The sequence below is a fragment of the Catharus ustulatus genome, chromosome 9, assembly GCF_009819885.2.
Source record: "Catharus ustulatus isolate bCatUst1 chromosome 9, bCatUst1.pri.v2, whole genome shotgun sequence".
Lineage (NCBI taxonomy): Eukaryota > Metazoa > Chordata > Aves > Passeriformes > Turdidae > Catharus > Catharus ustulatus.
In genome coordinates, this window is record NC_046229.1 from 15922867 (window position 1) to 15937216 (window position 14350).

The window sequence follows — 14350 nt, forward strand, 5'->3', positions numbered from 1 at the left end:
GAGTGGCAACTGGGGGGAATCTCCTGGACACAGAAGATCCAGAAAAAAAAGTGCTGGGAAGCTGAGGGGCAGGGACACCCCATCCCTTGCTGTGCTCCCACAATGGTTTAGGTCACATCAATCCAAAATGTCACCACTGGCATTTGAGAAAAGCCAATGTGGCATCCTCAGACTGTTTCCACCTCTGCCTGTTGTGCCGGTGCTAATTTCTGATGCTGAGGGGGATTTTTTTCTGAAGAAGAGACACATCTGCAGCAAATGCCGAGCATTTATCCCCTAGAATAAAGACAAATAATAGGAAAGGCTCCAAATGCTCCCAGCAGCAGTGGAATGGCTGCACAATAGCCCACAGAGCCCAGTGAAGATCTCTCAGAGCTGAAGTGGGATTTATACTGCACATGGCAGAGATGGGAATGGGGCCATTACCAGCTCCAGGCAGGGAGGGAGGGGAAATGGGGATTTTCCCACCCAAATGCCTCGGACAGGAGTGCCAGGAGCCTGTGATGCCAAAGCCAGGCACCAGCAGATGGTGTGGGGGCACCTCCGCAAGGGCAGGGGCTCCAGAAATTGGAAGTGTTGTTGGGGAATGTAGGAAAAGAGATGCTGTTTATTTTCAGTGTCCTAAGAGCGTTCCCTGCAGTGGAAATGGCAATGACAAGAGCAGGAGAACAATTCCAGGGAGTTGTTCCTGTGCTGCCCTCCTGTGTCACTGCCACGTCCCACGGGGTGGGTGCAGAGCAGGGATGCTCCCCTCACCTGCTCTTGCCTCCAAGGACCTCAAAGGCCACTCTTGTGTTATCCCCACTCCTCTCTGTGGGCACAGAACTCCCTCAGCGCTCCTGACTTATTCTGAGCCAGGATTAAATGAAATTTTGTGAAGGACCTTTGTCCAGGGCAGCACCAAGAAAAGGATTTAATCTGAATATGAGAATCCGCAGCAGAAACAAAGGAAACCCTCGCCTCAGGCCCGAAAAACTATATAAAAACTGGGCTCTCCGGGATGGCGGTCGTGAACACAGGGGGATCTGATGCGATAGAGGTCAGATCAGCGTGTGTGATCACTCGGCACCAATTCCCGGGCTCGGTGCTTTCCTGTTTTGTTTGTGGCTTCCCAAGACCGTATTTTCGGTCGCAAAAATAAGAATTGCAGTTTTACTATTTAATTCAGCTTGATTCAGTTATTATCTATAACAAAACCAAAGTGCTCTGCAGCTGCCCCAAGCCTGAAGTTGGTAGAAACAAAAGGAGCTTCCCCTCCTGCCTCATTTTCCCCCTCTTCCCTTGCATGGCTTTTGCAAGTACAGCCTGAAGCTGCCCTGAAACAGGCGTCCCTGTGCCGGGACTCGCTCCGGGGCAGGCGCTGCTCCATGGTGCCGGGCGGCTGGGGGGGCCCGCCAGCGGCGGCACTCGGTGCCCGACACGGCCCCGCGCTCCCGCCACCGGGGGGGCGCAGACCCGGGCAGGGCGCGGCACCGGGGGTGGGTCTCGGCAGCGGGCGGGGTGCGGCACCGAGCACGGCAGGGAACTGGGCTCTACAACTGCCATTATATTATTTTTTTCCATTGCTGTTATTATTTCTGACTAACTAGGTGTTTACATCACTCTGATGAAGACTGATCCCATTCCATGCAGAAAGCTAACTTCATGACTCGTATTTTTAATCTATACACCACATAAATATGAATGGAAAACAAGAGTAGACATTAAAACACTAGATGATGATATTCATTAAGAGCAATACCAGACTTTGATTGAAGGAGAATCTCAGATCTACTTATCAAAAATGACCAAGCTATCAATAGACAATTTCATAGTTTCATAAAGACAAATGTAAATCCTGTTCATATATCTTACTATTCTTCCACCAAACTCCAGCAATGTAGGTAAGCCAGCAGTGTCAACTTTCTCAGTTCAGTGATAAATATTCTACTTGTAGGAATGATTAATGCATTTCCTTCTTTCCTTTTAGGCTAGGTCTGACACTACATTATGTACTACTAGTTACCTACTGAATATGTGAATGTGTCAAATTTATTCAAGATTTTCATTGTCAGTTGCTATAAAATATGCATGTTATGCATGAGGGGATATCTCTCAGTACAGGTCCTGCTAACGGCCCCAAAACTTTTACACACTCGAAGCAAAATGTATGTGGTTCTTCACATGAAAAATGGTTTCAGGTACTGGGATTCACCAAAAAGCAGAAGTACTACTTAAAAAAAAAAGGAAATTACAAAAAAAACCCAGATATGTAAAAAGCATTTTCCCTATACAATTGCTTACTTAATAAAAAGATGTGACTTGTGGTGGCGCATAAACACCTTCAATAAACACAGCAAACAGAAAATCTCAGTCTACGTATGGATTTTTTTAACAAAGTGAACTGCTGCTATCCCCAATTACAACCACAGGAGGTCAGACTCACACTAAGAATAAGTGCTTTGGGCATTCGTCAGTGGCTGAGGTGAATTCAAATGGAGAACTAATTTCATAGGGCTAATACTAAGCTTTTGCAAGCTATTGTCTAGTTATTAACAAAATCATCTCCAGGATTTAAGCTAGCAAATGACTTCAGCAATTTCTGAAAGTGAACAAAACTTTTAAATAGAGGTTGAATGACAACACAACTGTGTATCAAGTTATTTTATCTAATGAAAATGTTGTTGGAATTCTATCATTGTACTAGGTAGAACAAGAAAGCAATTTTTATTTAGAAGAAAATATGAGATTTATGCAGACATAGACGTGATTTGAAATTGCCTTGATATAGATTGAGTGACAATCGAATTATTCAATTAGCAGAGGATGTATGCCAGTAAAAAAGTTTGGAAATGTTTTCTCATTCATGTCTATGTCTTTGACAAGTTTCATATACTGTATTCTGAGGCCACATAGAGCTCCAGCCTTTCACACACGACCTCCTCATTGCCTTTTTAAAGCCAATAACTGACTCAAATGTCCAAATTTAACTTGTGCTTTTTAGAACGGAAAATGGAAATAATTTAACCTTCCTTAAACAAAGTGAGACTAGGCATTATTCTTAAATGTTTCACTTCCAGTCAGTATTAAGAGACCTATCGATTCTTCACAGACAATAAGGAAACAGGGTGTGGCTCTCACTGTTCTCTTAGAACAGAAAGTCACCATAGACACTTGCCTATGTCTTGACCATATGGAGATTCTCTTCTAGGCAGTGCAGTTAAGTGAGGGCAAACACTTCCATGCATGTTTCACTTTGCTTTATCAGAACTTTGAAGTTCTACTATGCTACACCGGAAGTGAGAAAATAAGAAAAAAACCCCGAACAAACAGCCTTGCAATTAAAATAGTGTAGTCAGACACATCTGGCAAAACATAAATACTTACGATTTTAACTGGTTTGGTTTTTTCCTTTACCAATAATTTAATTTTAAAACCGACCACAGCAAGGCTTTGCTTCCCCCCAACAATAAACTGAAACACAAGTAAAATATATTGACCTGTATGTTCACTTTTAATTCATCATTTTCTGCTTCTTTTCTTTTAATCTGACACTGCAGGTGAGTTTGTACTTCCTGTACTGATCTTGACAGGTGGTGTCCTTTCTGTATGTTGATCTAAGAAAGATAAACACAAATTTGTTGGATTATGCTGTACTATGCTCTCTGTATTTTCTCTAGTATGCCATAGTTTCTAACTGACATTTGGATGTCCTCAAAACCTGGAAAAGATAAAATATGCTCTGCAAGTATATTCACAAACACCAACTTTCTACTAACTGTATTCATGTCAAACAGAAATTACCAGCTTGAAACAATTTATGTGTAATTATTGCATCATATTTAATCTGAGTTTAAGTAGCAGGAATAAGGCCTGGAAGCATGAACTCAGACAGGCATCCAGGCTAAGCAAAGGCACCCAGCTGGAAGGATGACTAACACTAAGCCACACTGAGCAGTTGTGCTCTGACTAATTAGACCTGAACTGACCTTCATTAAATTCCAAAGACCATCTCCTATTAGAACTATTGATACATTTAATTCAAACTGTAATTTCGGGGGATATGTAACTCATAAGGGAATAGGAAACTTATGTCACCAGAACTCTGGTCAGATGATTCTATGAAATTTCTTTCAACTTGATTCCTTTAACTTATTCTAAACAAAAAGTAGTAAGATAGAAAAGAATGATGTTATCAGTGTAGACTGAAAGAGACTAAAAGAATGTACCAGTGGAAATGTTCATTATAGATACCAGTAACAAAGGCAGATTCAGTCAAGTATTGATGAAAATGCCATTTACTGAAATTAATGTAAAAAGGAACAAGGGGATTACATAGAAAATTGTTTATCCTTTCAGACACTAGGCACCCTAAATTGTTCAACATTAGGTAGTCTCTAGTCAGGGCATGGTATGCCACATAGATCCCATCAACACTGAGGTCTGCTGGCATTGGAATCTTCAGAATTTTTATAGGCTTTTCTGTTTAGCACTTCTATTCTCAAGCAAAAAGATGTTTCCCTGAAAATGTGCTCCTTCACTTCAAGATGAAGACAAGGACATAAGAGGCCTCACAGGCTCCTCTACTACAACCAGTAGATCAAGTTTATCCAGCAGCCAAGTGATAGGTTCATATGGTTGAGCAAAAAAATAAAAAAAACACTTAAAGAAGAACTGTGGCTCTTAATAACCCACAAGGAGTTACAAATATTAAAGTACAAAGTGCCCTTAAAGGTTTTACTGAGCCTACACAGTCATTCACTAACGCTGAACCACTCGGCATCACACACACACAAAGTGCACTGGGGGTATTCAATCTGCAACACAGATTGCCAAGGCACCAGTAAAATAACTTCCAAACTTTGACAGTGCCCTCTTACACAGGACACTTCTTGCCTTCCAGTGCTGGTTTTTGCACTGAGCCCCTTTTTTTGGTGCAAAGGATGAAGGAGCTCTTGCCGGACTTGTCAGCCTTGTCAGATGTAAAACTAAGATTCCATTTTTTGATGGTAAATCACAAACATTCCCACTTTACCACTCTGGAAATTGCATGACTCTGTAAGGTAGCCAATTTCAGACATTCAGCATAGAACAAAGAGAATAAAATTTTAATTTACTTACAATATTCTAAATTTCAGTTTCACTTTGCTCCTGCAGCCAAGTGTCGATGATTTTCCTGTTTAACTGCAACATAGGAAACATGAAAAATTTCTTCTGATTATAACTGATTTTTTATTTTTCAGTGGTTTTAAATTGGTTACATATAGTTTGCTACATTTTCAAACCTGGTACATATGACTCGAAAAGCTCACATACTCCCAAGCTACTTTGGTGGTTAAAACCATAAAGATTCAATTTAGCATAAAAGCCAGTGATATCAGAGGACGTATCCTCAAGCAGTTTGCTCACAGAACACACCTAATTCCCGAGGGAAAGGCAGACTAACTCCAGTGAAGGTGAAGGCCAAGACCCAGAATCCAGTGTTGCTGTTCTTCATAGCAGACTTCTTCCAGTTTGGAGGGAGCAATGGCTTTCCTGTTTTCCTATTTTGGAAAAGCTTCTCACCTGGCTGCTCAAAGAAATGATGCTGCCCACGCCATGGGAAGTCCAGAGCCGTATCACGCCTACTACCTAAATGCATCACATTCCCCCCATTTCCTTATCAGGCACCAGCAACCTGTCATCACCCTCCACCCCTTCTCCAAAAACTCTCTCCTGCCTCTGCACTGGCACTCCAGCATGATTGATGCCTTCACCAAGCACAAAGTTATCTGCTTGCTCCATTCAATGCTCCACTGAGTGCTCATTATTTTTTCAGAAGTGGATTGTGTTGCCTTCTCCATGCACCAGGACCCATTTTCTTTGTGCTCAGCTTGTGCCAGGTGCATCTCCATCAAAAGGATTTGTCAGACTAAGAGTTTCAGTTCTTATATCCGTATTACCCTTCATACAATTGAGAAAATGAGTAACAAATTTGGGAAGTCCCCATCTTAAATAATCACTTACAGAATCAGAATGCAGACTGCTCTCTTTCCACTTGTTGTCTTAAGGCAAATAAATACAGTCAAACATCTAAGGTTTTTAATTTTATCTATATGTATATGTGTGCCTTGTTTTTATTACAGGATTAGATTTCCTGGCAGACCTCAACACAGTGTAAGTCTCTGTAGCTTTTTCCTGGATATACAACCAAAACCACATCCTTGAATTTAATTTCTTCCAGTGAAAATAGCACCTCGGAAGATTAAAAACATCATGCTTCATTTATCATAGCCAATCAATGTAAGCAGAAAAGATCAATTAAGAATTTTGCCATAGTTTCATTACTGTTGCTATGTCCAGCACTGTCACTTAGCCGTTTTTTCAAATATCCCCTACTTCACATCTATAACTTGTTAACAAAATAATTTAAAAAATCAAGTCTAACAGGAACAAAATGAACTCGCCTCAACAATGTGAAGAGGAATAAACTTTTCCTGAAGATCAAAGTCCGATGAAGAAGCAGTACAGTCATGTACAGGTAAAGACAAGGATGATTGTGATGATGATGATGACATTTTGATTTAATGCTGTATAACAAGACAGTATATGTTAACATATATTGGTGTTCCATCAATCAGTAACTGAGGCATTACTGGCATGCCAGCTTGTTCCCACTACAGTGGGACTAGGACTGGATCAAGTAAACCCAAGTCACAGCAGAGATGTAACATAGCTAATGTGCCTGAAATCTTCCACAATTCACGACTTGCAATTGCTTAGCACTGAATTCACAAATCTGGTGTGCAAGAAGCAAAGCCTTTCACAGCAGAAAACTGAATAAACTCGGAGAACTAAGGAAAGCCCGCAACTGCTATTTCCTACTTCCACACTCCCCAGCACAGAAGGAGGCTCAGGGGCACAGGTCACTCATCGCCAGCCCTCGCCCCGGGCCCACACTCGGGCTCTCACATCACCAAAGGCCCCTGCACCCGCTGCCGGCGGCTCCCGTCCCTGGGGAGTGCTCCTGCCCTCAGCACCGCTCCAGTCAGGCAGTGTCCCCGCAGCACCTTTCCTATGGAGCACTGTCTCCTCAGCACCACTCCCGTGGGGCACTCTCCTCTCAGCACCGCTCCAGTGGGGCACTGTCCCCTCAGCACCGCTCCAGTGGGGCACTGTCCCCTCAGCACCGCTCCAGTGGGGCACTGTCCCCTCAGCACCGCTCCAGTGTGCACTGTCCCCTCAGCACTGCTCCAGTGAGGCACTGTCCTCTCAGCACCGCTCCAGTGGGGCACTGTCCCCTCAGCACCGCTCCAGTGGGGCACTGTCCCCTCAGCACCGCTCCGGTGCGGCACTGTCCCCTCAGCACCTTTCCTATGTAGCACTGTCCCCTCAGCACCGTTCCAGTGGGGCACTGTCCCCTCAGCACCGCTCCGGTGCGGCACTGTCCCCTCAGCACCTTTCCTATGTAGCACTGTCCCCTCAGCACCGTTCCAGTGGGGCACTGTCCCCTCAGCACCGCTCCAGTACGGCACTGTCCCCCTCAGCACCGTTACAGTGGGGCACTGTCCCCTCAGCACCGCTCCAGTACGGCACTGTCCCCCTCAGCACCGTTACAGTGCGGCACTGTCCCCTCAGCACCTTTCCTATGGAGCACTGTCCCCTCAGCACCGCTCCCGCCGCTTCCCGCCTGCACCACCGCTCCTCGCCGCCGCGAGCCGTTGCCAGAGCAACGTGCCGTTTTCGTTGCCGTTTTCGTTGCCGTTTTCGTTGCCGTTACCGCTGCCGCCGCCGCCGCCGCTGCCGTGCCGGCCCCTCTCGCAGCGCGGGGAGGCCGTGGTGCCCTCTCCCGGCCGGCCTTGCCCGACGCTCCCCGCGGAGCCCTCCGAGACCGCCGCGGGCCCGGCGAGGCGGCATCGCCCCTTCCTCAAGAGGCGGGGGGCTGCGCTTGGGATGCAAAGGTGCCTCAGAAGCGGCCGTGCCCTTTACTCGCCCGTGACGTGCCCGTGCGCACCCAGGAAGTTACTGCCAGACCCAGATGGACAAGAAACCTGGAGACCTCTGGGGAGCTTTAGATCCCCCGGATGATTTCTCTTTTCTTTCTGGCTGTTTCCTTTTTATTTTTTTTTTTTTCCCTGAGGTTAGACACTGGATATTCATGTAATCTGACCGTATGTGACGCTGTTTTGGCAATACATTGTCAAACACTGTAGAAAAGCCACATATTTTTAAATAACCACATATTTTAAAATAACCACATTCAAATGAGGTGGCAATTCACAGAATATCTGACGCTGAAACAGACGTATGGAAAGATCACTTTCAGATCAAAAATTGTGCAAAACTGAGTGATCATGTGATACAAACATGATCACTTGTACAGGTGCATATGTAGGTATGTATATAGACACATATACATAATTATAACTTGCACATTTTGTTTAAAAAAGTCATGCTGATAGAAATGCTGCTTTTTAATATTCTGAGTAATAGCAGTGTCAGCAGCTTACATAAAAAAAAAAAAAAGCTTGACAGAAATAATCAAAATAAAAATCAAACATATCTTTTGGCATCCTTTGTAAACATGTCTGTATTTTCTTCTATTGCTGGCAATGGAATTTCAGAGAGCAGTTACTCACTTAATAAACCCTTGGAAAATATTATCTAGCCATGTGTGCCTGGTAATAAAAAGGAAATTATTAATTTCAACCTTTTTAAATTCAAGTAGACATGAAATCACTTCATTATCCATTCTGGAGTGAGTGCCTGATTGTACCTGAATTCCAAAGGAGATTTTGTCTTTGCACGTGCAAAAGGCCTAAGGCTTTGTTCTCTATAGGACCCATAGCCTCGAACTGAGAATTCAGCATCTCTGTCAGACCTTTGCTTCAGCACCACAGTTATGAGCTGTGGCTTTGGTACCCCACAGCCACCTCAGACAAAATTCTTAATTTTAGCTGCTCAGAACTTGCTATAAGATTGGCTTATTTAAAAAGAAAGTAATATTTTTTTTAAATGTTCAAAAAATCTGGTCATAGGTTATAAAATAATGCAAGCACTATCCAGTAGTGAGGGTTAATTAGCATGATAATTAGCATTGCACTCTGTACCTCCTAAACAAAGAATGGATTACAAGTTTCAGTCCTCAAAACCACATTTTAATGACAGTGGCACAATCCACAGAGTGAAAAATAATTAAAGGAAATAGAACATACAGTTCCACAATGACATAATTACAGGCCTTGTTAAAAGCGATGTGCTTGAGAGAAGCTTCTTTAGATACCACAGGAGCACTGCTGAGTGTTTGTCACAGTTCATGACTTCATCTGCTCAAAAGGTATAATTGAGCCTTTCCATGCCAGAAATTCATGACTCCAGTATGTTTCTTTGTTCATTGGTTAATTTTGGTAATAGCCTGCTATTGCAAAAGTTGCAGATTTGCAGTGACCCTGTTAATACACTGTTCCTTCTCCATCCTTGTATGCAGTGCTGGTACAGTACTGACCAGTTTTAATTTCTCCAGCAATCCTTAGACACTTGTTGCCTTACACAGAAGTGGACACACAGCAGAGAAAAAGTACTGTGTTTTCATATCTAAAATTTCATTTTCACAAGCAATAATCAATGTTGTAATTGCAGTTCATATCAAAGCCAGAAAAGCAGCTGCATTTTAGAGGAGAAAGGCTCCTTTGGAGAAGAGAGTCAGAGATGAAGCATTATTTGCTAGTACCAGTTCCCTCTAATTGCTTTTAGGTCAGTGAATGCCCTTGCAAAAAGAAATCTATCCTTTTGTTTGTTCCTGATAAGTCTTCTTATTCCATAAAGAAGTTCTGCTACATACAAATTCTTTGATAGGAACTACATCACACCATCAAATAAACATGTTGCAGCATTGTTCCTGTAATTATTTCCCAGAGTTCTGTAAAAATATGACATTATCTCCCTGTGATCCAGGTCAGCTCACCAATTACTCTGGGACACCCAGTCCTACCTGCTTAGCAAGCAGAGCTGCAGTAGTCTCTTGTGTGGAGGCACTGACATCTAGTGGGCTCCAACTACATTTCCAGTTTTTCCAAATGTTCCAAAAGTCTGTCACAGCATCTCTTTTTGAGATGCTATGACCTTGATATAAATGCATATTTAAAAGCACAATCAAATATGAATAGTTGGAGGTTGAATTTATTAATTAAGGCTGACTCTTACTATAGTAGCACGAGGAAGATTTGTTTTAATTAGGAGCTCACGTTCACTGAGTTCTGTCCATAGCAAAAGCTCTGAAGAAGTCAGTTCAAGCAACACAGGACTGAGCACTTCCCCAAACACCTCTGCAAAAGACAGACAAAATTTGCTCTGTCATGCTTTCTGGCAAGCAGATGTAAAAATGACAGGCAAGGCTTTTGATTTCCATTATTATATTTACATGTGTACATATGTATTTATGTTCAAAAGCTACCTGGGCTGCAGTCCCAGTTGCCAACACAACTGCCACATGCCAACTCAAGCTAGCAAGAAAAGATGTGATAGTTGATGTCAAAACCATAAAAGCTGTGTTCTCAATATGGTCTTCCCAATGCCCTTAAAATAATTTCAGCTTCCAGCTTCCTATAAAGACTTTATGGTGTTCCATGAAGAAGGTAAGTTTAATTATTCCTACGCCATATGTGGAGAAACTGTGGAGCACCATGTGATGAAATTACTTTCTCACAGTCACTATCAGGGAAGTTGTAAAACTGCAAATATACCTCCAGTTATTAAACTACCATTGAACAGTAAAAGGAAGAAGCCCAAGAAGTTTATTTCTATTTCCACAGGGGCCACTTCCTCCAAGTATAAGATAGCCAACTTCTTCTAAGACAGACAGCTGAGGTGTGGAACTAAATTATTATCTTTCCTGCTCCAGGAAAGGACAAAGACCATGAAAACAGCATATGATATACCTAGTCCAGTGCCCTGAAATATCAAGACTTTTGCCTACTGAATGTTTGGCAGTTGCTGCCTGCAGTCCTAGTACAACTCCAGTTTGAGTGTTTAAGGGGAAGTACAGCAACAGCTGCCACAAGGACCACTGAAAGGGGGCACTAATGTGAAAAGGAGCATTAATTCTCCCTCACATCACTGCAGTTTCTGGGCGGAAGTGTGCTGTTGAGAACAGCTGCTTTCTGGTTCTGTCAAATCCAGTCTCCACATTTTTCATGAAAGCCTGATTGTACACAGGCCAGGCAGCTGGCACTACTGATTTTATAATCTCTGCCTGGTTATTATCAAGCTAAGCTTACAGTTGTTAATGTTGACAAAGAATCTATAGACTCACACACAAACAAATGCCCTTACCTATTTTAGTAAAACAAGTTTCGATTATTAAATAGAGATTCTTCTCCTTTTATTTTTATGTCTTTTCAATACCTCAATAAATGGTAAATCAAATTTACACATATTTATCTTGAAAATCTGGTTTCAGGAGTGCTCCTATTCTTCAAAGTATTAGCTGGAATTCTGCAGGGTTGTGACTGGTGCCAGTTGTGACTTTGCCAAAACTCTTAATTTCCCATTGTTAAACTGCATTAAATGATTACATAAATATGTTAAGTATTGATTTAAAATACATTATGCAAATATACGCTTCAGTTACATAATCATGAGTGAGAAGTAGTGTATATATACACAGTGACACAAGACATGACCCTCAGTGTATTACAGAATGAAATAGGTATGAATTCCAACATTGGCACTACATTATTGGGATTAGATATGCTACCAGAGTTTGTTCGTTTCAGTGTTTTCACAGGATATAAACTGACTTATGATGGCATTTCTGGAATTGTATTTTTCAAATCTTTGACTCCAAAGCCTTTGGTGTAAACACTACCTTTCCCATACTGTCAGAAAGCAGTACTGGGAGTCAATTGAGAATCATTTCAGTTATAAGCTACTGCTCCTTACATCAAAACATTTTATTATACTATAAACCTTTTTATTAACATAATTTTGGTTGGTTGGTTTGGGTTTTCCATATGAATTCTATTTCTACTCATAGGAAGGGATATTTCAGGGCCCATCTATATCCAGCAGTAAAATTCTATGAAAGGTTATTTCTTCATTTGGGTTATGTAACAAGAAAGGCTGAAGATCAGACAGCAGGCAAAGTTATGTTGTTCACCATACCTACCTGGTACAGTGGTCACACACCTCTTCTAAACTCTCAGAGATTGGGCACATGGCAGGCTTTAATTTCTTCTTCAGTCTGACAATTTTATGGCTCCAGCACTTTTAGAAGTGACATTCCTGCTGTCCACCCCACACTCTGGAGCTACTTTTGATACTGTTCCTCCAGCACAGCTCCTCAGCCCTTGCAACTGATTTTCTCAGAATGCATGGGTTTATATTTCTACACAGTGTGCATGTTTTGAATTCACCTTCAGCACTCCCTATGTCAGCATCTGGCTTGTAGCTAAGCCTGTGTGCTAAGGGATGGCTTTCCTTACCTGAGCCAGATATACCAGTTTATCCCAAACCCAAATCCCTGACAGTGCTTTTGGTTCTGAAGGGTAGTTGTAGAGAGGGACCTGACTTCCTACTAGAACCAGGTATTGAAGCTTCCAACAAGGACAGGGTAGATAGCTTGCTCGTGGTAATTTCTTAAAATGGCAACAGCAATCTCCAATATTAGGCTGTTAACACCTTCTAGGATGCCAAAAAATTTCCAGAGTTTGACCTGAACCGTATGTAATAGGCCTACAGCACGCAAAGAAAGAGAATGTCAAGAAAGGGAGAAATTCAGTAGTGTTTTAAGAGTAATAGAATACTGTGGAATTTAGAAAGCATGGAGTTCCAGGTTGCGATCCATTAAATGAATTTATTTATACATTAAATACAAAATGGGAAAAATTACCTGAACTAGTTTTATATGAAATATATAATCATGCAGTATAACAGATCCTCCTCTTGAATAAGTTTAGTAATCACTAGCTGAAGAGTTATTTTCTCCCTCTCATTCACATTCTGAGTGCTTAACATTCATAAAAAGGGGAAGGATGTTAAAAGTGAGAACTGAAACACCAGATCCAATGTCCCACACATGCCAAGCAGCCTGGCTGCTAATGGTGGAAATACTGGCTACTTAAAGCATTCTCCTAAGAAGTAGTACCACTCTGTTTGGGGCTCCTCAGGAAAGCAGCAACTAAAAATAGGTTTTCCAAATCATACAAGATCACTCTAACCCACGGGGGCTTAAAGGATGGGATTTTCTGACGGAAAAGCAATACCAAGGATGTCAGACAATGTAACAGAAAGCAGCAGTTTCCTCTCTGGCAGGCAAGGCTCACATGTCAGGGGCAGCAGCAGGCTGCAAGCTTCAGGAAAGAACTAGCAGTATGTTGATTTGGGAAGAGTTAGACTGACTTGATGGCTGTTCATTCCAGCCTGAAAATACTGCACAGCCAGGGCATTACTGGGATACATCACAGCTGAGGTGGTGCTTCTGCTACAAGCTCAGGCACCACTGCTTTCAGTTGGGCATCTCTTTTTGTGGAAACCCATCAACGTGACCTGCTCAGTGCCTATGGAAGTTATGGAGTGAAATAATTGCATCTGTAGATCCAAATTTAAAATTGTTGATGTCTTTTCACATATGCTAAATTGATATCACAGTGAATTGTATTCAGCACTCACAAGACTGTAATCAGCTTTCATGAGGCCATATAGTACTGGGCCTTGAAAGAGAGACTCGTGGGACTTCTATATACCAGTAACACTAATTTTAGGAAATGGACACAAACTTGCCATATACCTTTTATATGCAAGCACTTATACCCATATATAAGCAAGAAAATACAAGCTGAAAAAGGTGAATTGATTCAAGAAAAGGAAACACATACACACAATAGCTTTCAGGCGCTGTTCTGGGATTTGTTTTGGTTTTAATTCCTGGAATCTGACCAGTATGTAAGCAAGATTGCTTTGATTGTTAGCTATTTCCCTTCTCTGGAATTCACCTCTTGTCATAATGCCATAGGATTTCCTCTGACTTTATCAAATTCAGCCACACATTACTTACTATTTGGATTATGAAATAAATTACTTAACTGAACAACCAGGATAATTTGGAAGCCGGTTACGTTAAATTGTTGGCAATGATGCCACAATGTAAACGTTTCTAATTCCTGGACATGTCAAAGGTTCTTTCTTCTTGAACATTCAAAAACCATGATGACAGATGTTAAACTCATGGAAATTACTAAACGTAGAGACTATTTTCTCCTAATTTGCTTGATCACTGCTATTGAGTTTTGCTACTGTACACAAGGTTTTCAAAAACTCTCTTTGTGATGCTAATGCCTGGTTGCGTCCCAGTAGATGCTTATCCAAACATCTTTTAACAAAGATGGGGTTTTTT

The 14350-nt window shown here is 42.0% G+C and overlaps 1 protein-coding gene across 1 annotated transcript in view; it reads right to left on the reverse strand.

Annotated features, from left to right (window-relative positions):
• ODF2L (outer dense fiber of sperm tails 2 like) overlaps nt 1-7301 on the reverse strand; it is a 39187-nt gene extending 31886 nt beyond the window's left edge. The window contains 3 exon segments of the mRNA XM_033067589.1: nt 3480-3596; nt 5426-5610; nt 6407-7301. Coding sequence (XP_032923480.1) covers nt 3480-3596; nt 5426-5610; nt 6407-6536 — 432 coding nt within the window. The 5' untranslated portion in view covers nt 6537-7301.
• Between the last annotated feature and the right edge of the window lie 7049 nt (nt 7302-14350).